This window comes from Sus scrofa, chromosome 9, assembly GCF_054392235.1.
Source record: "Sus scrofa isolate SSC_HxYL_T2T_F1_AM1 chromosome 9, Sscrofa_HxYL_maternal_Yorkshire_Landrace_v2.0, whole genome shotgun sequence".
Taxonomy (NCBI): domain Eukaryota; kingdom Metazoa; phylum Chordata; class Mammalia; order Artiodactyla; family Suidae; genus Sus; species Sus scrofa.
In genome coordinates, this window is record NC_139391.1 from 1,963,186 (window position 1) to 1,989,020 (window position 25,835).

At 39.3% G+C, this 25,835-nt stretch overlaps 2 protein-coding genes across 2 annotated transcripts in view; one reads left to right on the plus strand and one right to left on the minus strand.

Moving 5' to 3' along the window:
* OVCH2 (ovochymase 2) overlaps positions 1-25,835 on the plus strand; it is a 500,449-nt gene that overhangs the window by 385,682 nt on the left and 88,932 nt on the right. Inside the window, exon 4 of the mRNA XM_084974874.1 lies at positions 3,936-4,059. Within this exon, the coding sequence (XP_084831000.1) occupies positions 4,024-4,059 (36 nt within the window). The 5' untranslated portion in view covers positions 3,936-4,023. The remainder of the gene's footprint in view (positions 1-3,935; positions 4,060-25,835) is intronic.
* LOC110262258 (olfactory receptor 5P76-like) lies at positions 8,880-9,858 on the minus strand. Its single transcript, XM_084974973.1, has one exon. It carries the CDS (start codon positions 9,822-9,824, stop codon positions 8,880-8,882), a length of 945 nt encoding a protein of 314 aa, XP_084831099.1. The 5' UTR covers positions 9,825-9,858.

Sequence of the window (25,835 nt, forward strand, 5' to 3'; positions counted from 1 at the left end):
TCTGGGTTTTTTTTTAATTTTTTATTGTAGTTGTATTAGAATGTTCTGTCAGTTTCTGCTATACAGCAAAGTGACCCACTTATCATATATCTATTCATTTTCTCACAGTATCTTCCACCCTATTCCATCACAAGTGATTAGATAGAGTTCCCTGTGCTATACAGCAGGACCTCATGGCTTGTCCACTCCAAATGCAGTAGTTTGCATCTACTAACTCCAAACTCCCAATTCATCCCTCCCCCTCCCCCCCTCCTCCTTGGCAACCACAGGTCTGTTTTCCATATCCATGAGTTTGTTTTTTTAGGTAGATAGGTTCATTTGTGCCGTATATTAGATTCCACATATAGGTGATACCATATGGTATTTGTCTTTCTGATTTACTTCACTGAGTATGAGGATCTCTAGTTCCAACCATGTTGCTGCACATGGCATTATTTTGTCCTCTTTAGGGCTGAGTAGTATTCCATTGTGTATATGTACCACGTCTTTAATCCATTTGTCTGTTGATGGACATTTATCTTGTTTCCATGTCTTGGCTGTTGTGAATTGTGCTGCAGTGAACCTATGGGTGCATGTATTTTTTGGATGAAAGTTTTGTTCAGATACATGCCCAAGGGTGGAATTGCTGGGTCATATGATAGTTCTATATTTAGTGTTCTGAGTACTTCTGTACTGTTTTCCATAGTGTTTGTACCAATATACATTCCCACCAACAGTGAAGGCCAGTGCTCTTTTCTCCACACCCTCTGCAGCATTTGTTACTTGTTGGCATGTTAAGGATGGCCATTCTGACTGGTGTGAGATGGTACCTCACTGTAGTTTTTATTTGCATTTCTCTAATAATTAGTGATGTTGAGTGGTTTTTTTTTCTCATGTGCCTATTGGCCACCTGTGTGTATTCTTTGTAGAAATGTCACTTTGGGTTTTCTGCTTATGGGATTTGCAATTTTATTATTCTTTCCAAGGGATAAAATTATAGATTTCTTTCTTTTCTCTTGGGTCATATTTCCTATTTCTTTGATTTCTGTTCTTTCATTTCTTATACTATGAAAAGCTTATTGTTTCATTTCTAACTTCCTGTGATATAAGCTACAGCTTTGTTTTCAGCCTTGCCTTGAGGTTGGTTTCCAACCCTTTATCTTGAGTATGGGCTATATTTCCATTTTTTCATGTGCTAGCAAATTTGAATGGTGTCGTGGGTATTGTAACACATAGGTTATAGAGAGTCTGGATTGTGCTGTAATCCTCTCAAATTTAGCCATTGCATGAATGTATCACCTTTTCTTTACCTGTTCATTCAAAAATGGACATTTGATGATTTTCTGGTTTTTGACAATTACACCTAAAGCTTCTATATCCCCAGGTCTTTGTGTGGACATGTGTTTTCATTTCTCCTAAAAAAAATAGCTGTGATTATAATCACTGTGTATTATGGTTAGCACATGTTTATAGAGACAAATTTTTTTAAATAACTGTACCATTTTGCATTCCTTCTGGTATTGTATTTAGGTTGTGTTAGCTCTGGGTTCATTCCAACACTTGGTATTGTCAGTTCAAAATAAAAAAGCTGTTCTCATATGTGTGTAGCATTAAGTCTTTCATTTTAACATGTGATTCCCTAGTACTAGTTGTATTCAGCATCAATTTCAAGTGCTTATTTGCCATTCATAACTGTTCTTTGGTGAGGTGTCTATTTAAATTGTTTACCAACTTTTATTTTTTTACATATAATGATTTTTATTGTTTTCCATTATAGCTGGTGTACAGTGTTCTGTCAATTTTCTACGGTACAGCATGGTGACCCAGTTACACGTACATGTGTACATTCTTTTTTTCGCACATTATCATGCTCCATCATAAGTGACCAGACATGGTTCCCAGTGCTACACAGCAGGATCTCATTGCTCATCCATTCCAAAGGCAATAGTCTGCATCTATTAACCCCGAGCACCCCCTCCATCCCACTCCCTCCCCCTCCCCCTTGGCATCCACAAGTCTATTCTCCAAGTCCATGATTTTCTTTTCTGCAGAAAGGTTCCTTTGTGCCATATAAACATTGTTTTGCTTTTTCACATCATTGAGTTATGAGAGCTCTTTTATATGTTTTAGATAACAACCTATTTATATATCTGTGGTAAAATATTTTATTCCAATCTGTTGCTTCTCATTTCATATGTAGTTTTCACTTTGGATATTATTAAGGCTTTAATCTTTAGGAAATCTAGTTTATTATTATTGTGGTCCATGTGGGTTAGTTGTCATATTTAAGAATATTTTGCCTCAGCCCAGACAAAAAAATTTTCTTCCCTTTTTTTTCCTTAAAATTTTACAGTGTTGGCTTATACTTCATTCTACAACCTTTTCTACCTATTAGAATGAACGCAAACACTATTCATTCTCAGTCTGCCTTTGCTAGTATCTCTAGTATAACTTTCCTGCTAAGAATTTATGCACTTGTAGAATAAGATTGTATCTGTATTATTTTTATTATCATTCGATTTTGTTCTAGTTTTATTTCAATTTTTCTTTGATCGATGCCATACTGAATGGTGTTTTATTTCATTTCCAAATACATGGATTTTTCTACTATTTACTATTAATTTGGAGCTTCATTCTACTGTGTTTAGAAAAGATACTTTATGAAAATGCAAACTACTAAGACAGGTTGAGATGCTTTATTTCCCAATTCCTGATCTTTTTAAAAAATATATCATTTCCTTGCAAATAAAACTCCCACAAGACACCACCTCACACCAGTCAGAATGGCCATCATGAACAAGGCCACAAATAACAAATGCTGGAGAAGGTGTGGAGAAAAGGGAACCCTCCTGCACAGTTAGTGGGACTGTAAGCTGGTACAGCCACTATGGAGAACAGTATGGAGGTACCTTAGAAAACTATACATGGAACTAACAAATGACCCAGCAATCCCACTCTTGGGCATACATACGGACAAAACTTTCCTTGAAAAAGACACATGCACCTGCATGTTCATTGCAGCACTGTTCTCAATAGTCAAGACATGGAAACAACCCAAGTGTCCACTGGTAGATGATTGGATTGAGAAGATGTGATATGTGTGTGTGTATACACACACACACACACACACACACACACACACACAGAAAGGAATACTACTCAGCCATCAAAAGGAACAAAATACTGCCATTCACAGCAACATAGGTGGAACTACAAACTCTCATCCTGAGTGAAGTAAGTCAGAAAGAGAAAGACACATAGCATATGATATTACTTAGATCTGGAATCTAATATAAGGCACAAGTGAACCTTTGCACAGGAAAAGAAATAATGGACTTGGAGAACAGATTTGTGGTTGCCAAGGGGGAGGGGGAGGGGAGCAGGATGGATTGGGAGTTTTGGGTTAACAGATGCAAATTATTGCCTTTGGAATGGATGAGCAATGAGATCCTGCTGTGTAGCACTGGAAACTATGTCGAGTCACTTATGATGGAGCAGGATAATGTGAGAAAAAGGAATGTATACATGTATGTGTAACTGGGTCACCATGTTGTACAGTAGAAAAAATAATAATGTACTGGGGAAGTAGAAAAAAAGTTAAATAGTATATTTTCTGCAGTTTGTTGCTTTATTCTAAATATGTTATATTTGTTCTATACATGTTCAATATTGTAGGGTTTTGTTTCAGATTTGGCACATCATAAAACTTTAGAAAGCTGTGTTAAAATCCATTATGGAAAAGTCCAGTTATTAACGTTTTTGTTTGGTATAGTTGAGGGCTGAGTTTTAGACTTTACCTGAGCTATGGAATTGTTTTATTGACCCAGAGGGTTAATATATGTTAGTAAAATTTTATATGCAGAAACGTCAAATAAGTCTTATAAAAACCATCAAGTCCAACATAAAATACAATTTTATCAATTTCACGTTATTAACATGGGTGTATTATTAAATAGGTACAAATTTTGCCAAGGACTTGACAACTTTGCAAAAGAAAAACAAGACTGCCAAAGACTCCCTCTTCTGTGAAATCCATAGGTGTCCATGACTTCTCTGAGAAGCCTATGTGTGACACACAAGGTGAGTGCTCCTCTCCCAGACTCTGCCACACAGGGTCCTTGTGTTCTGCCTGCTCTCCAGTATGTGTTCCCTCTCAGTGCATTTGCTCAGAATCCTGTGTCGACATGACATGAATTTAAGATCCCAGATAACATGCATCATAGGTTAACAAAATCCTTTGACGTCGCTAAGCATAAAATTAGCCTTTATACACTTTCTATTGTTCCTAAATCCTGACAGAAGTGAAATGTCAGCTGTGTTGCATGTAAACCCAGTTGTAACAAAAATGATTCTTTAATTGTAAAGTGCATCTGGACTGGGAGGCCATGAAGAATAAATTAATTCTTGATGCTTTTGTGCTTCGCAGAGAGCAGGGATCCTCCTAACTGGAAACAGTGCTTGCAGGGACCTGACACTCTGTATCTGACAGCATGTGAGACACAGTGGTCCCAATTCTGATCCTGAGGCTTCCCAGGCAGGATGGCTCCTCTGCCAGGGCTGTCCCTGCGGAGCCACTAAAGACCTGTGAGGATGACGTTCCCCAGACAGAAGTGCCTGGTGCCCATGCGGGCATGTGAGGTTTCAGTTACGAAGCTCCTTGGGGTTGTTTTGTATACAGCTTGGTCATTAGTTTTGGTTTTCGGTGATTATGTACATTTTCAAGTACTTTTATCTTTTTAAATAACGTAATGTTATGGTCTGCGTCTATTGATTCCTATAAATCAAATCGTATTTCTGGTGTTTTTCATTTCCACTGACTCCCATGATATATTTGGTTCCTCATTTTCTTTGGGCTGATCGTGATTTTTTCCTAAGTGCTGGATATTGTATTTTTGCGTTGGGCAGGAATCACTGAGGCTTGAGTCGTTTCTTTCTTCACTCAGAACACCCTGAAGCACCACCTGTCTTGACAGTCTTATACCCAAGCTCAAGGCTTGAGACTATAGATCTCCAGGTCTGCACTTTTATTTTTTTATTTATTTTATTTTATTTTATTACTCAATGAATTTATCACATCTTTCGTAGTATAATAATCGTTTCAATCCAATTTCACAGGATTTCCTTCCCACAGCCCAAGCACATCCGCCTACCCCCCCCCAAACTGTCTTCTCCGGAGACCATAAATATTCAAGGTCTGTGAGTCAGCATCTTTCTGCAAAGACATTCAGTCTGTCCTTTTTTCAGATTCCACATGTCAGTAAAGCATTTGATGTTGGTGTCTCATTGTATGGCTGACTTCACTTCGCATGATAATTCCTAGGTCCATCCATGTTGCTAAAAAGGCCGGTATTTCGTTCCCATTAAAGGCTGAGTCATATTCCATTGTGTGTATGCACCACATCTTCTTGATCCACTCCTCTGTTGATGGACATTTAGGTTGTTTCCATGTCTTGGCTATCGCAAATAGTGCTGCAATGAACATGGAAGTACATGTGTCTTTGCGAGTCATGGTTTTCTCTGGGTAGATGCCCAGGAGTGGGATTGCTGGATCAAATGGTAGTTCTATGTTTAGTTTTCTGAGGCATCTCCATACTGTTTTCCACAGGGGTTGCACCAATTTACAATCCCACCAACAGTGTACTAGGGTTCCCTTTTCTCCACACCCTCTCCAGCACTTCTTGTTTGTAGACGTTTGGATGATGGCCATTCTGGTTGGTATAAGGGGATACCTCATTGTGGTTTTGATTTGCATTTCTCTAAAGATGAGTGATGTTGAACACCTTTTCATGTGTTTTTTGGCCATCTGTATGTCTTCTTTGGAGAACTGTCTGTGTAGATCTTCTGCCCATTTTTGGATGGGGTTGTTTGTTTTTTCGGTGTGGAGCTGCGGAAGGTGTTTATCAGTTTTGGAGATGAATCCCTTGTCAGTTGATTCATTTGCAAAGATTTTCTCCCATTCTGTGGGTTGTCTGTTGTTTTGTTTAGGGTTTCCTTTGCTGTGCAGAAACTTTGAAGTTTGATTAGGTCCCATTTGTTTCTTTTTGTTTTTATTGTCAATACTCTAAGAGGTGGATCTGAGAAGATGTTGCTGTCGTTTATGTCAGAGAGGGTTTGACCTATGTTTTCCTCTAAGTGTTTTATGGTGTCTGGTCTTATAGCTACATCTTTAATGCACTTTGAGTTTATTTTGTGTATGGTGTCAGGGTTTGCTAACAAACTGAAGAATAAAAACCATATGATCCTCTCAATAGACGCAGAAAAAGCCTTTGACAAAATCCAACACCCATTTCTGATACAAACCCTTCAGAAAGTGGGCCTAGAGGGAACCTACCTCAACATAATAAAGGCCATATATGACAAACCCACAGCGAACATCATTCTCAATGCTGAAAAGCTGAAAGAATTCCCACTGAGATCAGGAACAAGACAAGGATGTCCACTCCCACCACTAATATTCAACATAGTTTTGGAAGCCCTAGCCACAGCAATCAGAGAAGTAAAAGAAATAAAAGGAATCCAAATTGGAAAGGAAGAAGTAAAACTACTCCTATTTGCAGATGACACGATACTATACCTAGAGAATCCTAAAGACTCTACCAGAAAACTGTTAGAGCTCATCCATGAATTTGGCAAAGTCTCAGGATACAAAATCAATACACAGAAATCATCGGCATTTCTATACACTAACAATGAAAGATCAGAAAGAGAAATTAGGGAAGCAAACCCATTTACCATCACATCCAAAAGAATAAAATACCTAGGAGTAAACCTACCTAAAGAGACCAAAGACCTGTACTCTGAAAACTATAAGACACTGATGAAAGAAATCAAAGACGACACAAATATGTGGAAAGACATACCATGCTCTTGGATTGGAAGAGTTCGTATTATCAAAATGACTATACTACCTGAGGCAATGTACAGATTCAATGCAATCCCTATCAAATTACCAAGGACATTTTTCACAGAACTTGAACAAAGTATTTTAAAGTTTGTTTGGAAGCACCAAAGACCCAGAATAGCCAAAGACATCCTGAAAAAGAAAAATGGAGCTGGAGGAATCAGGCTCCCTGACTTCAGACTATACTACAAAGCAACAATCATCAGAACTGTATGGTACTGGCACAAAGACAGAAATCTAGATCAGTGGAACAGGATAGAGAGCCCAGAATTAAACTCACGCATCTACAGCCAACTAATCTATGACAAAGGAAGCAAGACTATATGATGGAGAAAGGACAGCTTGTTCAATAAGTGCTGCTGGGAAACCTGGACCGCCACCTGGAAAAGGTCTGCACTTCTGTGCAAGACATTGTCACTGAGGGTTTCCATTTTCCTGAGGATGTACATGAGGTGCATTGGTCAGAATTCTCACCTGGACGTGTCCTAGGCTTTGATGTATGTTCCTCCCACAAAGTCACTAAATCCAAGCCTAGGGTTGTAATACTTCCTTCTGGCATGTGTTAAAGCATTAGTGCTAGGTTCTCTGGTTTCTCACAGTTCTGATGAATCAATTCCATATTGTCCTGTAGCTTTGACAGTGATACTTAAAATGCCTTAAACATTCTATCTGTGTTTCTGTTGTGCTCAACATGGGATTGATTCACATGACCAAATGTGCCATAATTGGAACGGAAGCCCCAAAGGTAAATTAGATGCCTGTGAGGGAAGATTAGACTTGCAGAAATGTACACAGGTAACACCATATCCAACAGGCAGTGTCCTCACCTCCTGCATCCTTGCTCAGATGTTATCTTCCCAGTGAGACCAGCAGTGGCACTGCCTGCCCTGGATGTTAAGCTCCATGACTCTACCTGCTTTTTTCTTCTTCATCCTGGCATCCCCTTTGAATAGTCTGAACCACCAACTTATTAGTTAAATTTTGTCTTTTATGCTGTAAGATAATTCTAGGAAGGCAGATAGATTAGATTCTTCCCACTTATATTTCCACTGGCCTATGAACATCTCCGCAATATGAAAATAACTCAGTATGGTCTTTGAATATATGAAAGAACAAACGAAGGAGTGAGATTTTTAATGCTTCATGAGGCTCTCAACAAAAAGGTAGAATTGCACCTGAAACAGGGAAGAGATGACAGGAAAGGTCAATAAATGCAGTTGTCATCAGCACATGAGGTGGATTCAGCCTCTCTATGGGGAAGAGGGTCAGAAATTCAGAGAAGACACAACCCAATGCCTTCCCACTTCATGAGCAGGATGCAGACCTGACCACGAGCAAGTCACTCAGAGAATTTGTTTCATTCTGTCCCTGAGGACTTGAGGGGCCCTACGTATTCCCACAGAGGAGTCTTCTTTGGAGCAGCCAGAATTCACAGGTTGGTCAGGGACATCTCCTCCTGTCCTTCTCTAGGACCCTCTGTGCTGCCTGGAGCCAGAGACTGGAACACATGCCAGAGTCTATGGGTCCATAAAGTCCCTCCTCAGCAGATAACCTTCCTGCAAGATCCTCTCCAGAAACGTTTGGATTCCATGTGTCATTTCCTCTAAGAATGTACTCAGTCAAAACCATTGTTTTCACACTCATTAAGGGATAAACTTCTATTAAAAATGGACACAGTTTTAAAGGTTTGGAAGTACACTAATCCTAATTTAGGGAAGAATACAATTCAGAAAAATATACATGAATGAAAATTTTAAACAACTTTCAGTAGATGAAGTATATTCTGAAGACAACCAATTTGTTTTTAATTATAAACTTAATTTAATTTTATTCAGAGAAAAATTGTCACTATGGGTTTCTGATTTACAATTAGATATCTGAAAATCCACTCCCTACACTTACTAAAAAATTGTGCCTTGACTAATGACATACCCTGGATATTGTTAAACCACACTCACTCAGTTTCTTCGTATCAAATACAACAAAATAACAGGTTGCACTAAGAAAATGTTTTTCTGCCAAGCTGTCTCTTCAGAGCCCCCTTAATCTCCTTGTTCCGGAGGCTGTAGATGAGGGGGTTCAGCATGGGGATCACCACCATGTAGAACACAGACACCACCTTGTTCTGGTCAGTGGAGTAGCTGGACTTGGGCATCACGTAAATGAAGGTGATGGTCCCATAGTACAGAGTGACCGCGGTGAGGTGGGAGGTGCAGGTGGAGAAGGCCTTGTGTCTTCCTTCAGTGGAGGGCATCTTCAGGACGGTGATGAGGATGTAGATGTAGGAAATGGCTATGACAACCACTGTGACCACAATGATGGAACCAATTATAAATGAGGGGACAACTGCAGGAACAGTGACGTCAGAGCAGGAGAGTTCCAGCAAGGGGGCAAAATCACAGAAGAAATGATTGACTCGATTTGGTCCACAGAAGAGTAAAGAATAGAAGGAAATCGTAAAAGTGAAAGCATTGAGAAAACCACCCATGTAAGACACGAGGAGTAACTGAACACAGACTTGCGTGGACATCTTCGTGGAATAGAGCAGTGGGTTGCAGATGGCCACAAAGCGGTCATATGCCATGGCAGCCAGAAGGAAACACTCCGTCGACCCGAAGAAAGCACCTGAACCCAGCTGGACAGCACATCCAGGATAGGAGATGGTATTTCTCTCCACCAGGAAATTTACAAGCATACTGGGTGTGACAGAAGATGAATAGCCCATGTCAGCAAAGGCCAAGTGGCTCAGGAAAAAATACATGGGATGATGGAGCTGAGGAGAGAGTCTGATAAGAATGATTGTGCTGAGATTGCCACATATGGTCACCAGGTAGATACACAGGATGATCACGAAGAGGATGGTTTGCAGGGTTGGGTCATTTGTTAAGCCCAATAAAATGAACTCTGTCCCTGCAGTGTGATTTCTGTGCCCCAGAGAATTCATGAGATAACGTAGCAGCTGGCAAAATGAATCTGTGATAGAAAAATTCATCAAATAAATTATGAAGTTTAATAATTCATTATATGTAATTCTTGTGTAAAGGATGTGTACAAATAAATATATTCAAGAATCAATTCATATACACATGCACTTATGAGTCTATCTCCTTTTTAACCATTTTTTGCCTAAATGCCTGAAAACTTCTGAGAATTAATTTCCTTTACCTTTCGTATTATAGTATTTCCAAAAATGCACTTAGAGTGGATTTAAAGTCAAGGAACTAATAATATAAGACAGAGAAGTATAGGAACAAAGGCCAGTTATTTTTATAAAAAAAGGAAAAGAAATGTCTAGTGTTTTCTAAAACAGTCTTGAGTTATAACTAACAATGATTACATGCTCACTAAATCATAAGCATAGGGTTAAAATTTGTATGTGCTTGTAACATTGTGTTTATACTGTAGGTAAGGGATGTATATTTATACATTTAATGTGTATATATGTAATCTATATATTTTTTCATAAAATAATGTTACTTTTATTATTTGTAAAAGAGGAAACTTTTATTATTTGTAAAGGAGGTCATGTAAATTGCACAAGATTAAGTAGCATTTGGTAGAGGCAGAATAAGAAGCCCAGGAATTTCTGACTTCCCATTCCTTTAGTCACCCTGCAATAAATAGTACTGACCATGAAGTCCAGTACTCTTTGCAGTGAATGGACAACAGATTATCCTTTAAGCCTTCTGGCAGTTATGTATAAATGAAACAGTTAGTTACATTTTGCACAACATCTATCCCTAAAAATTTTTAAAGCAGAAATAAAAGTATTCTTGATACGATAACAAAAATGAATTTCAAATTAGGGTTATATATTAAATTTGCCATTGTAAATCTATTGCATATTCTTTAATTAGAAATAATAGTTAGAATCAAGTAGCTTGAAATATTGATGTAATTTCTTCTGCAGGAAGCATGATATGTAACACAAAATTAAGACACATTCATTCTAACAAATCTAATCACTTCCTGATTAATTTTTCCTAATTGGACTTTTGTAGAATGAAATATTATTATGTTATTTTTTTAATTGGCTGGCCACACCCATGGTATATGGAAGTTTCCAAATCTGCACCTATAACCTACGCACAGCTGTGGCAATGGCATATGCTTTAACCCACTGCACCAGGGTGGGATCAAGCCCATGCTTCCACAGTGACCCACGCTTCTGCACGCAGATTCTTAAGCCACTGGGTCACAGTGAGAACTCCGTGAAATATCATTTTAAACATAACGTGTACCTGAGTGAAGCATGGCTTAAAACTTGAGAAGGATCACCCAGCTAAAATTGGTCCTGGTCCCAAATTTTCTAACATATCTAAAGCTCTGCCTACTGTGTTAGTCTCCTGAAGCTCAAGCATCAGATCCATAAAGAGCATAAGTCTTTCTTCAAAGATATTTACAGTGTCTTTTGATTTTTAAATCTTCAGTTAAAACCCCAATAAATGTCCAAAGCATTTCTGACAGTAAATTTATGTGCATTATATTGGAATGCTGAGTCTGAGGAGTATTGAAAAACCATGTGAGTTTCCCTTATGGGCAGATAAACAAGGGCTCTTTGTCATGGACTATGCCTGTTTATTCACAGGAAATGGATGGCAGAAACAGCAACTCCGCTAAAGTTGCTTACTAACTGCTTGATTATATCTGCCCTCTTCCCCATCTTGACAGTACAGACCTAGCTTTAGGAAGAATGTTCTCAAATGGTAAATGAAAATACATATCTCAGGTTCATTAGCAGAAGCCAAAATCTTACCTCCTGGAATAAAAACATATTCATCTGTAGCAAATGCTGTTGATTGAGGTTATAAAGCTATCTTTAATTTATGCCTCCCTTTGGGAATAAACCTCTGAAGATTCTAGAGCTTCCAATGTGAAATCAAAAGCAATGTCATTATGTTCTACAGGGATGTTGAGCTGCTCGGTGCACACACAAAAGCAATTAATCTTTCAAATTCCCTCAATTCTCAAGTGGTCAAATTATTCTTTTGCTTCTCTCTATGTGGTTACACATGCTTCTATATTTCTCATTTAATAATTACCAGAAAGAATAATATAAATAAATTGTCATGGGGATAAATATGGATTCCAAATTTTCTTTAATGTTTCTGATAAACAGTCAGTACTAAACTTCAGACATAGCCAGATAACATTATGTTTATGCATCCAACATGTGTTATTGATACGTGTTTTGTTTTGATATTTATAAGACATGACATTAATGACGTTGGGAGAATACTTGGTGGTAATTGATGTAAAGTTAACTTTTAAATCATAAAACATTTAAGATCTATACATTAATTATCATATCAGAGGTAAGAAAATAAGACTCTCAAAAATAAAATAGAGAACTACAAATCAGAAGGGGTTTGGATGTCTCCTGAGCCATGTAGCCAGGCCCCAGGACCCACCGCTGCTCACCAGTGGGCTGCACTAGCCCTAGGATCTCCTGACCCTGACGTCTCCCACCAGTAACTCAGTACCTGCCCTGTGGTACCCTCTGTTTATATGATCAGCTGTCTCAAGGCCTAGCTTTACTAGTCAGGAGTCAACAGCCTCTGCAGAAGGCAGGGCCTTGCAACAAACCATACTAGGGGCCAAAAAGCTTAACAGACCTCCCTCAGCAGTCAGCCTGCCACAGGAGAAGGACCCATTAATCCCACATAGTCAACACTCCTAGAGTATATGGCCCCTAAAGTATATGGCTCTGGTGATTTCAGGGGTGTATAATGCAGGGATATATAGGACATCTTGCTTAAAAGGCCACTTCTGCAAGGTTGAGAAGTGTAACCAACTTATCAGATACATAGAAATAAAAACAGCAAATTAGACAACATGAGGTGATGGAGGAGGATGTTCCAAATGAAGGACAAATATAAAATCCCAGAAGATCTAACTAAGTGAAATGGAGAGGAGCTATCTTTAGGGTAATGATCGTAAAGATAATCAAAGGACTTGGGGAAAAAATGGATGCACAAAATGAGAAGATGGACCTAATTCCCAAAGAATTGATAAACGTAAAGAACAATGGAACAGATGAAGAATGCAATAACTGAAGATAAGAAATACACTAGAAGGACTCAACAGCAGACTACATGATACAGAGGAATCAAAAAGCAAGATGGAAAACAGAGAAGTGGAAATCACTGCCTCCAAATGGAAAAAAGAATGAAAAGAAGTAAGAACCGTTTCAGAGACCTCTGGGGCAACATTGAGTGTGCTAGTATTTGTATTATAGAGGTCCCAGAAGGAGAAGAGAGAAAATGTCTGAGAACATATCTGAGGACAGAATAACCGAAAATTTCTCCACCATGAGAAAGGAAACAGACACCCAAGTCTGAAGCACAGGGAGAACCAAACAGGATCAACCCAAAAGAAACACACATTGTAATTAAAATGGCAACAATGAAGGAGAGAATCCTAAAAGCAGAGAAGAAAAGCAGCACATTATGTATAAGGACACTGCCATAAGGATCTCAGGTGACTTTTCAGCAGGAACTCTGCTCATAAGGAGGGAGTGGCAGAATATATCTAAAGTGATGAGAGGGAAAAAACTATAACCAAGAATACCCCACCTGGAAGTGCTCGCCTTCAACTTAGGTGGAGAGATCAAAAGGTTCACGAAGGAGCCAAAACCAAGAGCTCAGCACCACCAAATCAGCCTTACGAGGAGTGCTAAAGTGGCGTCTCCAGAACCATATCACAACTAGAAATGTGAAAACCACAAAAGGAGAAAACTCCTCAGTACAGGCAAACATGCAAGACAGGTTGGAAATCACCCACACACAAAACTAGTAGGAAGGTGAAAAGAGAAAAGTAGCAAAATGGTCTATATCCACAATAGTTTTGTGGAAGAGTTTTTTGCACAAAACAACTAGATGCAAATTATCACATCAAAAAGAGTAATCATGTACAGAGTACAGTACAAATACATGGTTGTTAAAATCCTCCTGATATTAGGAGAGTAACACTTTGAAACAATTGAACATATAAATTATGAAATCAATGAAATACAAACTTTTTAAAAAGATGAATGCAACTTAGAGCTGGTTCTTGAAATTAAAATAATTTGGCAAACATTTAGCATACTCATGGGGCAAGTCAATACAATCGGAAAGCAAAAAGAAGAAATTACAATGAATACCACAGAAATACAAAGGATTATAAGAGAATGCTAGGAAAAACGGGATGCCTGTAATGTGGACAACCTAGAAGAAATGGACAAATCCTAGAAATGTACACACTCCCAAGACTGATCCAGGAAGAAACAGAAAATATGAAAAGACTAATTACCAGTAATGGAATTGAATCCGAAAAAAAAAAAAACCTCCCAACGAAAATCTAGAGCCAGACGTCTTCACAGGCGAATTATACAAGGACATAGAGTTAACACCTGTTCTTCCCAAACTATTCTAAAAATCGGCAGAAAAAGGAATTCTTCTAAACTTATTCTATGAGACAACCATCACTCTGATACAAAATCCGACAAAAATAACACAAAAAATAAAATTATAGGTCCGTATCACGGACGAACATAGATGCAATCATCCTTCAAATGTTAGCAAATTGAATCCGACAATGTATGAATATCATCATAAACAATGAACAAATGGTATTTATCTCAGGGATGTAAGTTTTTAATACCTGCAAAGCAATCAATGTGATATACCACATTACAAATTGAAGAATAAAAATCATATAACCATCTCACTACTTGCAGGAAAGGCTTTTGACAAAATCCAATATCCATTTATGATAAAAACTCTCCAGAAAGTGGGTAGAGAGGCCACATTCATCAATGTAATAAAAGTCATATGGGATAAGCCCTGAGTTAATATCATACTCATTGGAGAAAAGCTGAAAGTTCATCCTCTAAGATCAGGAACAAGACAAGGATGCCCACCCTCGCCACTTTTATACAACACTTTATTGGAAGCCCTAGCCACAGCATCAGGTAAATCGATCAATCGATGAATCAATCAAATTGGAAAGGAGGTAGTAAAAGTGTCATTATTTTATGCAGATGTCATGATTACATATGTAGAAAATCCTGAAAACACCTAAAGATCAACAATGAATTTGGTAAAGTTGTGGGATACGAAATTAATAAAATGAAATCTGTTGAATGATTTTTTTTTCTTTTTTGGCTGCTCTGTGACATATGGAGTTCCTGGGCCAGGGATAACATCCAAGCCACAGTTGTGACCTAAGCAGCAGCTGTGGCAGTGCTGGATCCTTAACCAAGCATGTGGGCCAGGGACTGAGCCAGCACCCCAGTGCTCCCAAGACACGGCCAATCCTGCTCTGCCACAGTGGGAACTCTGCGTTTCTGTACATTGATCACTAACTATTCTGAAGAGAAATTAAACAACCTCATTCATAATCACATGAAAAAGAATGAAAGACCTAGGAATACCTGCCTCAAGAAGAAAACAGACTCAGAAAATCATAGGGCACTTATGAAAGAAACTGAAGACAACACAAACAGTTGGAAAGATATGCCAAGTTCATGGACAGGAAGAATAAATGTTGTTACAATGACCATAGTGCCAAAGGCAATATACAGATTCGATGCACACCCTGCCAAAACTCCGAGGGCATTTTTCACAGAAGGAGAACAAATAATTTCCAAATCTGTGAGGAACCCAAAAGACTCCAAATAGCAACAACAATCTTGAGAAGGGAGAACAAATCTGGAGGAGTGACACTCCCTGACCTGAGCGTATACTAGAGCACAGAAGTCAAAGCAGTGTATTAGCGGCACAAAAACAGACACATGGACCAATGGAACAGACACAGAGCTTAGAAGTAAACCCATGCACTTCTCATCAATCCATCTACAATACATAAGGCAAGAATACACAATGGAGAAAAGCAGGTAACCCCAACCAGGAGAGCCTGGGAGTCAGTGCACAAGCATTCTTCTCCTCCTAATCAGACGGTCAATTCTAAAAGGCAAATTCTGGCCTTTTCACACTCCCATGGCAATCAGGCTGGTGTTGCCATAGCAGTGACATTGATAAACAAGAGCAAGACATCAAGGAGAGAATGGGAGTCTCCGATTTTCAGGAATGAATGAAAAGAATCTAAAATGATAAATATTGGTTTAACATAGGTTTACATTGGTAAATAGGGTTTAGTATTGGTTTAATAGAAAAACATTGTATTCCTCTTAATTCCTTTTAAAATACATCAAACTCACCATAGTAAACAAGTAACATTGTCTAGTGGGGTCTTTATGTACAGAGATTTGAGACATATGTCTGAAAAGTATGACATAAAGATGGAAGGAGCAAAATCAACATGTAGAATCTCAGGGTTTCTCTATCTTAGGTAAATTACACTATTAGTAACTCTAGGTAAACTGTGACTATTCGGGAAAATGTATTCATATCCCGACAATAGCACTGAGGTCGTAATGCAAGACATATGCCCAAAATGCCAAAGAAAAATTAAAATGAGGTTTTTGTAATTCAGATAATCCAAAGGAAGGCAGGAAAGGGGGAGAAAGAAGCAAGACCCCTAACAGCAGTATCTGACACAGAGCAAGGAAAACAACTTTGAGTTAACGTCATTTTAACAGTAAAATATGGAATGTTTGATTTGTATCTGGGAGACACCGAGGTCGTCCAGCCTCATCACTTTATTCAGCATTACACTTCAAGGTCTCAGTAATTTAAATAAGGTAATAACAATTTGTAAAAGTATAAAGACTAAACAGGAAAAAGTAAAACTTTCTCTGGATGAAAACGTGTTGTTCAAGCAGGAAATTCTAGGAAATCTACAAAACATAGAATGTAACTCATTCGTAAGATCACAGAATATAAACATAACACAAAAATGATTATTCTTTATATACTTTAATAAGCAATGGAAAGATTAAAAAGAACCTTAGGATATGTTAAAACCCATAAGTATTTAAGAGCAAATATTTCTTAAAGTTTTACTGAAAATTATAGAACACTGCTGAGAGAAATAAAGAAGATACAAATAAATGTAATGAGGCATACCATGTTTATGGATTGGAAGATTCAATGCTCTTGAGGAACCAATTCTCCAAAAACTGATGTATGTATACAGAGCAATATAGATCAAAATTCTATAAGAACTTTCCATATAAATAGGCTGATTTTATGTGAGTGTGCCAACTAACCAGAATAATGAAAGTAGTTTTAATAATCAAAAAATAGGCTTGGATGGTTTGTACTACATGACTTCAAGACTTACCATAAAGCTAAAATAATCAAGACAGTGCAGTATTGAGTAAACTTTAGACATAGATTACGGAAACAAAAAAAAAAGACATTTTGTAAATAAATCCACATATGTATTGGATACATCCTTATGCATGCAGGCCAATTGATTTTAATTTTTTTTAATTTTTCTTATACTTGATTTACAATGTTCATTCAATTTCCACTCAACAGTATAGTGACCCAGTCACACGTACACACCCATTTAATTTTTTCATTATTGATCAAGTTCTTACCCAAGGGACTAGATGTGTTGCCCTGTGCTGTACAGCAGGACCCCATCACCCATTAGTTCGAAATGTAACAGTCTGCATCTCCCAACCCCAAACGCAACCGTCAGCCTCCATCTCTCCCCTCTCCCTCCCCTCTCCCTGCAAATGCAAGTTGGCCCTCCATGTCCATGATCTGTTTCTGTTTTGTAAATAGGTCATTGGCGCCATATTTTAGACTCCACATATAAGTGATATCATGTGGTATTTGTCTTTCTCGTTCTTACTTCACTTAGTGTGAGAATCTCTAGTTCTATCCATGTTGCTGCAAACTGCATTATTTCGTCCTTTTTATGACTGAATAGTACTCCAGTATTTACGTACCACATCTTCTTAATCCATTCATCTGTTGAGGGATATATAGGTTGTTTCCAAGTCTTGGCTTTTGTGCCTAGTGCTGCACTGAAAATATGGGTACATGTATCTTTTTAAATGAGAGTTTTGTCTGGATATATGCCCAAGAGTGGGATTACTGGGTCGTATGGTAGTTCTATATTTAGTTTTCTGAGGTATTTCCATACTGTTTTCATAGTGGTTGTACCAATTTACATTCCCACCAACAGAGAAGGAGGGTGCCCTTTCCTCCACACTCTCTCCACCGTTTGCTCTTTGTTGTCTTGTGAATCATGGCCACTCTAACCGGTGTGAGGTGGTACCTCATTGCAGTTTTGATTTGCATTTCTCTAATAATTAGTGAAGTTGAGCATTTCTTCATGGGCCTGTTGGCCACCTGTATGTCTTCTTTGGAGAAATGTCTGTTTAGGATTTCCACCCCCTCATCTATTGGGTTGTATTTTTGCTGTTGGGTTGTATGAGTTGTTTGTATATTTTGGAGATTGAACCGTTGTGTGTTGAATCATTAGCAAAGAATTTCTCCCATCCTGTGGGTTATCTTTTTATTTTCTTTAATGCCTTCCTTTGATGTGCAGAAGTTTTTGAGTTTAATTAGGCCCCATTGGTTTTATTTTTGTCTATATTTTCATTATTCTAGAAGGTGGATCAAAAAGACGTTGCTGTGATTTATGTCAAAGTGCATTCTGCCTATGTTTTCCTCTAGGAGGTTTATAGTATCTGGCTTTCCATTTAAGTCCTGAATTCATTTTATTTCTGAGTATGGTGTTAGAAAATATTCCAATGTCATTCTCGTACATGCGGTTGTCTGGTTTTCCCGGCACCATTTACTGAAGAGATTATCTTTCCTTCACTGTATGTTCGCGCCTCCTTTGTCATAGATTCATTGAGAATGGGTGCTTGGGTTTATTTATGGGCTTTCTATCCTGTTCCATTGATCCATATTTCTGTTTTTGTGCTAATACCATACTGTTTTGATTATTAATGCTTTGTAGCAAAGTCTGAAGACTGGTAGCCTAAGTGTTCCTGTTCCATTTTTCCTTTTCAATATTGCTTTGGCTATTCGAGGTCTTTTGTATTTCCATACAAATTTTAAAATGTATTGTTCTAGTTCTATAAAGAACACAATAGGCAATTTGACATGGATTACAATGAATCTGTAGATTGCCTTAGGTAGTATTGCCATTTTGACTATATTGATTCTTCTGATCCAAGAGCATTGTATATCTTTCCATGTATCTGAGTCATTTTGATTTCTTTCATCGCTGTCTTATAGTTCAGAATATAGGTCTTTTGTCTCTTTAGGTAGGTTTATTCCTAGCTGTTTTATTTTGTGTGTGTTATGGTAAATGGGATGGTTTCCCTAATTTCTCTTTCTGGTTTTTCATCGTTAGTATATAGAAATGCAATTGATTTCTGCATATTACTTTTGTATCCTGCAACAATACCAAATGCATTGATGAGCTCTCACACTTTTCTGGTAGTGTTTTTAGGATTTTCTATGTATGGCGAAGAGTGATAGTTTTACTTCTTCTTTTCCAATTTGGATGCCTTTTATTTCTTTTTATTCTCTGATTGTCAGGGCTAGGATTTCCAAAACTCTGTTCAATAATGTTGGTGAAAAGGAACATCCTTGTCTGGTTCCTGATCTTGTTCTTCTCCATTCCTTTGTAGAAATTAGTAAAGTAAGCTTAAACAACTTGAGGTTAATTGCATATATTTCCTCAAGTTTGAGGGTTGGGAGGCAGTGTTATGGTGTTTAGCTTCATTTATTTTTAGCAGTAAATAACACTTTAATTTCTGTTACTTTTCCTGAAGCTGACTTACAATGCATTTGGAAGAGTATTGAATGAAGATGGCAGAAAGATAGATCATTTAGGGTAGAGAGACATAGCAGAGCAGCAGCACGCAGCCCCATCTGTCTTTGGCATATTGTATCACAGGCATCCCTAGAAAATCAATGGTGTGAACTCAAAATTCACTAATCATTCTCTGAATAGCTGCATAAGAAAAAAAACTACCCATCTCTAGTTATGAGAGCTATTTTGCAGAAAGCAGAAATCCCAGCCCCTCAAGAAACAAGTACAGTAAGACCTGGAGACAGAGATCCAGTCTGTAAGACCAGATGACTAGTAGTGATGGCTATTGGTTATAACTGGTTCCAGGGAAGAGGACACTATGCCAGCAATAAGGGCTTGATATTGTTAATTTTACAATATTTGGGGTGGGCATAATAAGAGTTTATATAGTCCTTGTTCCTAGGTATGCACTGTGACATGTCTCATGACAAATACTCCAAAAGCAGCATCTTGGACTCTGATTCTCATGCAAGTGATTTAGTGAGGGGTGATCTTAGGGGGAAAACTTTAAAGAGAGAGAGAGGGGCTGGACAAGGCATGGGGAGAAGCCCAATGAAAGATATGGACTCTGCTGAAATGTAGCCTCAGTCAGACCCCATGGGGAGCACTGGAGCAGGAATGGCACCAGAGCTGTCCTACCCTCTGACCACAGGGTGTTTTTCTCATAATCACTTTGAAATACTTCATCATTGATTTGTTGGCTCTGGGGCAGCCCAGGATGAGGATGAACTCCCAGACATTGTCAGTCAATTTTGTTCCCTTTGGCCAAGAGCAGTTCTTAGAAGAGTACATTAGCAGCTGTATGTATTCTTTCGTTCACTGAAAAGCAGATGAAATGTTCACTGGCCTAGTCATGGAGTTGAAGAAAAGGCACAACTTTATGTCTTTCCTTATAGAATTCATTCTTACTGTTTCAATTTATTTCTTAGTTTGTACGCATTATTCAAGTAGGGGCTTCTTGTGAAGTAGGATTTGTTCTGAACATTAAAAAAATGGGCAAGAGTTTGGATGACTGAACTTAGGACCTGGGATTTTAGGACACACAGAGCAGAGTGCACTATGAAAACAGTGCAGACATTAAGCAGAAGGCAGTGTGTTGACTGGTTGCCATAAGGTGTTGAGGTTCTGAATGCAGATATTGGAGGTAAGACTGGTAGTGCGTTAGTAAGAAGGTGGTACAGATATTGGAAAACTCCCAGGCTGATAAGAGAGGAAATTAGAAGGTATTTGCAGATTTTAATAAATGCCAGTAGAGTAACTGGGGATTTGGAGGAAAGAGGGTTTTCCTTCAGAGAAAGTTCTTCTCTGAGAGCGAAATCACAGTGCTTTTACTGTGTCTTGATGTTTGCGTTCATCTTCTTCTGAATGTTTCCCCAGGCAATAGCTTCCCAGGTCATGCCATTCCCTTGCCCTGTGTATAAGACAGAGGAGTCATGAGGAACTTGCCAAATTTTCAGAATGGAAAGGAAATGATGTCATGCAGGAAATAAAATATCCTTGAGGAAATCCTCTACATGCCGAGATTTTGAGCGAGTTGAGTTCCCCGTTTCCATTGTTATTCAGAATTATACCTGCAAACATCACTAAAAAGTCTCTTTGGAAGATCAGAACCATCGTTGAGGACATCGTATTGTGTTTAAGTTCCACAAAGCACAGACTCCCGATATTTCAGGCAGCAGCTTTAAGACAATGGTCTCCACTGGTCACAGAATGCGCATTAAAAACTTTATGCTATGAGCTCCGTTTTAAGGAATAGAGAAGACACAACTTCTTATGTTGTGGAGACTAATGTTGGGTGGGGGACTCATTGCAGGCATTCCAAAGAAAAAAATTGTCTTAAAACTTGTGCCTGCCTAATGAGAAATATGAAGTCTTAGGTAGTACTGCAGAATGTACATCTGAGTTGTAAGACTCTAACTTCTTCTAGCTTAGGACCTCATGAAGTTAAAAGAATAGAAAGTGTTTTTTTTTTTCCCTGTAGAACATAGAATTATAGTTTTTCCCTTTATGGTAAGTATTATTTTCTGTCTTCTAATAATCAAGTATCTGTAGATGTTAATAGCCTGTTGGAAAATATCGATGGAAACATGGGCAGAGGTAATCTAGGAATTAAGAATGCTGTCAACTTCCTACTCCTGGTACCACTGGGACCCAGAAAACACTATTGGGGGAGCACTGGGAAACTTCAAACAGAAAATAGGACGGGAAACTCGAGGCAAACACCATGACAGTAAAAAGAACAATGCTTGTGAAAAACAAATATAAGGCTGAAACAATGTCCTAGGCATCTTATTCTCCGCTTCCTGACAGGGTGAGCCGAGTGAAGGGAGATAAGGTCATATTGACATAACCTTCTGTCATTACTCTATTCCGGAAGGGAATTTTTAAAACACGTGAATTTAGCATCAAAATATATGAAAAGTAACATACAAGAAAAAAGATCACAACAAAAATTAATGATAAAGCCTATGAGGAGTTCCTGTTTTGGCTCAGTGGTTAAAGAATCCGACTACAAACCGTGAGGTTACATGTTCGATCCCTGGCCTTGCCCAGCGGGTTAAGGATTTGGCATTGCTGTGAGCTGTGGTGTAGGTCACAGATGCGGCTTGTGTCCTGCATTGCTGTGGCTGTGGTGTAGGACAGCAGCTGTAGCTCCGATTTGACCCCTAGGCTGGGAACTTCCATACGCTGCAGGTGTGGACCTAGAAAAGATAAAAAGACCAAAAAAAAAGCCTATCAACAGTGTATGTATCCTCATGTTCTAGAGATTTCCTTAGAGAGGCCTTCCAAGAACACGTGATAGATGTGAGTGGAGAGGTCCTGTTTCGACAAAGCTCTCCATTACAGTCTTCTGTGCCCCTTAGCAGGTGGTCAAGGATGTAGCTCATGTGCTCTGGTTCCACAATACATTGGGGCATTATCTAATATGAGAAAATGAGAGTGATTTTCTCTTAGACACTCAGAAACCACTGCTGGCATTTTCAAAAATTCGCTGTTCTTTTCACCATCTTCACTGGCATTGAAATGAGGGTATGGATAAGACCTTGAAAGCCATACTAGGGTACTTGCATGAGGGAAGAATGAACATCAACTCATCAAGCAAATGGGGCTGTAGACTCCCACTCCCTTTCTGTGCATATGGAACACAGATGGTACTCTTACCAGAGCTATCATCTTTGGCAAATTAAGTGACTCTCTAAACCATACTTTCTGTATTTGAAACATGTTCTTACTAAAAGCATTTACATCTTAGGATAGACATGAGTATAAATGAGATATTACAACCGAAGCACACAATGAGGCTTAGAGGCTCTTAGAATTACCTGGTTTGGAAGCAGAGGGTATGTTAGACTTGCTGAAATGAAAAGAGAGCATGACCATAGATTTGATATGGACAAAATGGACGGTGGTGGAGGCTGGGTCTGGAAGAAGAAAGAATAGATCCTATTCCAAAATCCGACAATGACAGAGTAGAATGCAGGAGACACGTTTTAGTCGGGACCCTGGACTCCAGAAAATGCGGGCGACAAGTGAGGCAAAGAACCAAAGTAATTCAAGCTAGGTCCTAAAAATGAGTAAAAGGTGAAGAGAAGCAAAGGGGAGGAAGGGAAACTGAGGCAAAGGGCCACCACCTGCGAAGGAACAGCAACCTGAAGGACTGAAGTGTGTTTGAAGCACCAGAGTGCTACTGTCTGTTTGAGTGTAGGGTCGGTGGAGGGACATGGTAGAAACCGAGCCAAGAGCAGTGCCTAGGGATCCATTTGTGCTGAGCGTCACATATCACGCTGGCACACTTGAGGTTCCTCGCCCAGTAGGTTGTAGCTATTCACTGCTTTTGACAAGCAGGGACTTGACATATCCTGCAGTCAGAAAGCTGACATCTGGTAGGACAGTGATTTTGGATTGCATCACGGACATTGAGGGTATTATAGTCTGGGACTCTGGATGATATTCAGTCTTTTTAAAGACGGAAGTCCCCCTGTCCAGGTGTCAGTGCAACCACCAGCTGAGGGGCACGTCCAGCTTCCTGCTGAGCACTCGCCACAGAGCTCTGTCAGAAACGGAGCGGTGACTCCCATGGCCTCCTTGCAGAAGAGTGAGGCGAATTCTCAGCTCCTCCTTGGCTCTCTGGTCTTTGCCCTAGTACGTGTTGACGCTGACCTGCACTCCTCCACTCCTCTAAGCTCAGCCCATTGTTGAGTTTAGTGTCCCTTGGGAGGGGGCCCCGGAGAGCTAGCTGACACTGCTTTGTGGTGGCAGGAGGAGGTGGAAGCTCAGCTCCTCATAGGCGCCCCTGTATAAGTAGGCTTGGAGGTGGGATATCACAGTACCTTTAACCCACCTCACACCCTCCCACGAAGCCTCATTGGTACCAAGTGGCAGCAGAGGCTCCTTTCTCCCCCGTGACCCTCTGGCAATGCCCTGGCAGGGGACTCAGAGAGTGTTGGGGGTCGGGGAGGGTCCTTTCCCTTCTTGGTCCCACTGAAACCTGAGGGTAGGGAGACGAGTATGATTTTTCCATCCGTGTTTGTCTAGAGCAGGGTGGGTATTACCAAAAGTTTTTCTGATCTGTTACGGCCACTCTCCTCCCAGTTCTTTGACCAGGAGGGCCAGGCTTTTCTTGGAGCTCTTCTTGTCTGTGTCTCTTGGCTGTTCTGGGTGGTGGAACCCTGAGCAATATACAGAAGTGATAACAAAATGCAGGGACTTGCTGCTGTTTTGTCCCTCAGGTCCCAAAGTCCCAGGAGTCTACCTCTTCTTTGTCCTTTTTCCTGTTTCCTGTGCTTGTTTGTTGTGTTACATCCAGGGTTGTTTTCCGTATTCCTGAGAGGAATACTTCATCCTCAATGGATCCAGAACTCTATGCCTCCAAACATTTATTAGTACTCACCTACGTTCTTATTTTGTACCAGAAATTTGGTCTAACGCAAGTTTGTGTGACATATCCAGATGCGGAAGTCTGCATTCTTACGTTAAGGGAGAGTTGCCTACAATGACACGTGGGAGACTGTGCCTTAAAAACATACGCCTTAAGAAGTCAGGGCATTAGAAGATAGACATGAACTTGAGCCTTTAGTTAATATTTATGTGCATCAGGAATATCCTCTGTAATATACACATTGAAAACAAAACTCTATGGGGTCATTCTGAAGATTAATTGGGTCACTTCTCATACATCACTGGGACCAGCACCTGGAAGAGAGTAAACAATCTCCTCACCCCCTGGGCTAAACAGTACGCGTGCCGGTACTGCTCTTACGGACACTTGACCTCTGCATGTTCTAACTCTCCCACCGTGCCAAGACCTGAGGGAGACCATATTTAGCAGACAGGGACTACAATACATTTATTAAACCAGGCTGGGACTGGGTGCCAGTCTGAGTTACATAACAGTGAAGCAGCAGTGTAATTGTGGTGAGCATGCGTTTGTGTAAAAACCTGTCAGAGTTATAGCAGGATTGGACATAAATATTCCGTCATGTGAATCAGGCTGACATTCAACAGATTAAATGGCAACAGAGTCAATGGTCCACACCAGAGCAAAAACTTTATTCAGCCATGTGTTCATTTTCCTTTTTTCATTTATTCACTTCAAATACGCATTTACACTGCTGTATTTCAAGAATTGTGCAGAAATTAGATAAATGGGGAAAGGGGGAAGGCACTGCCATGTCTACATGAAGCTTTCAGCATTTTAGAAAAAACAAACACTGAATCTGTATTTACAAGTCCCTACGAATTCTGAAAAAAATATTCAGGGCTCTTTTGGGGCAGGAGGGTAAGAGGCATATACTTCATTTGGCCTGGAAGCTGCAAAAGGCTGCCAAGAAGATGGGAAACAACATGTAGGTTGCCGCCTATAAGCATTAAGAGGTGTCGACCCATTAAGGGAAAGAAATGCTTCCAGGTAGATGTGCTGGGGGCAAGAGAAACCTGAGGCAGCAAAACGTAAAGACAATTTAAAAAGAGGAAGTGATTGATTTCTATGGTATGGGTGTTTGAGGAATGAGGGAAGAGTAGTGAGAGAGAAAAATAAAACAGAGGCCACCTTCAAGATTCTTTAATCCACGTTAAGAGTATTTACCTTTAGCAGACACACGATAGATGATACATGGCTAGATAAATAATATATTATAGACAGATACTTAGATACATAGACAGGTAGATAGATGTTAGATTGATTGATCGATAAGCAGAAAGATACAAAAGATTTATTGGCTCA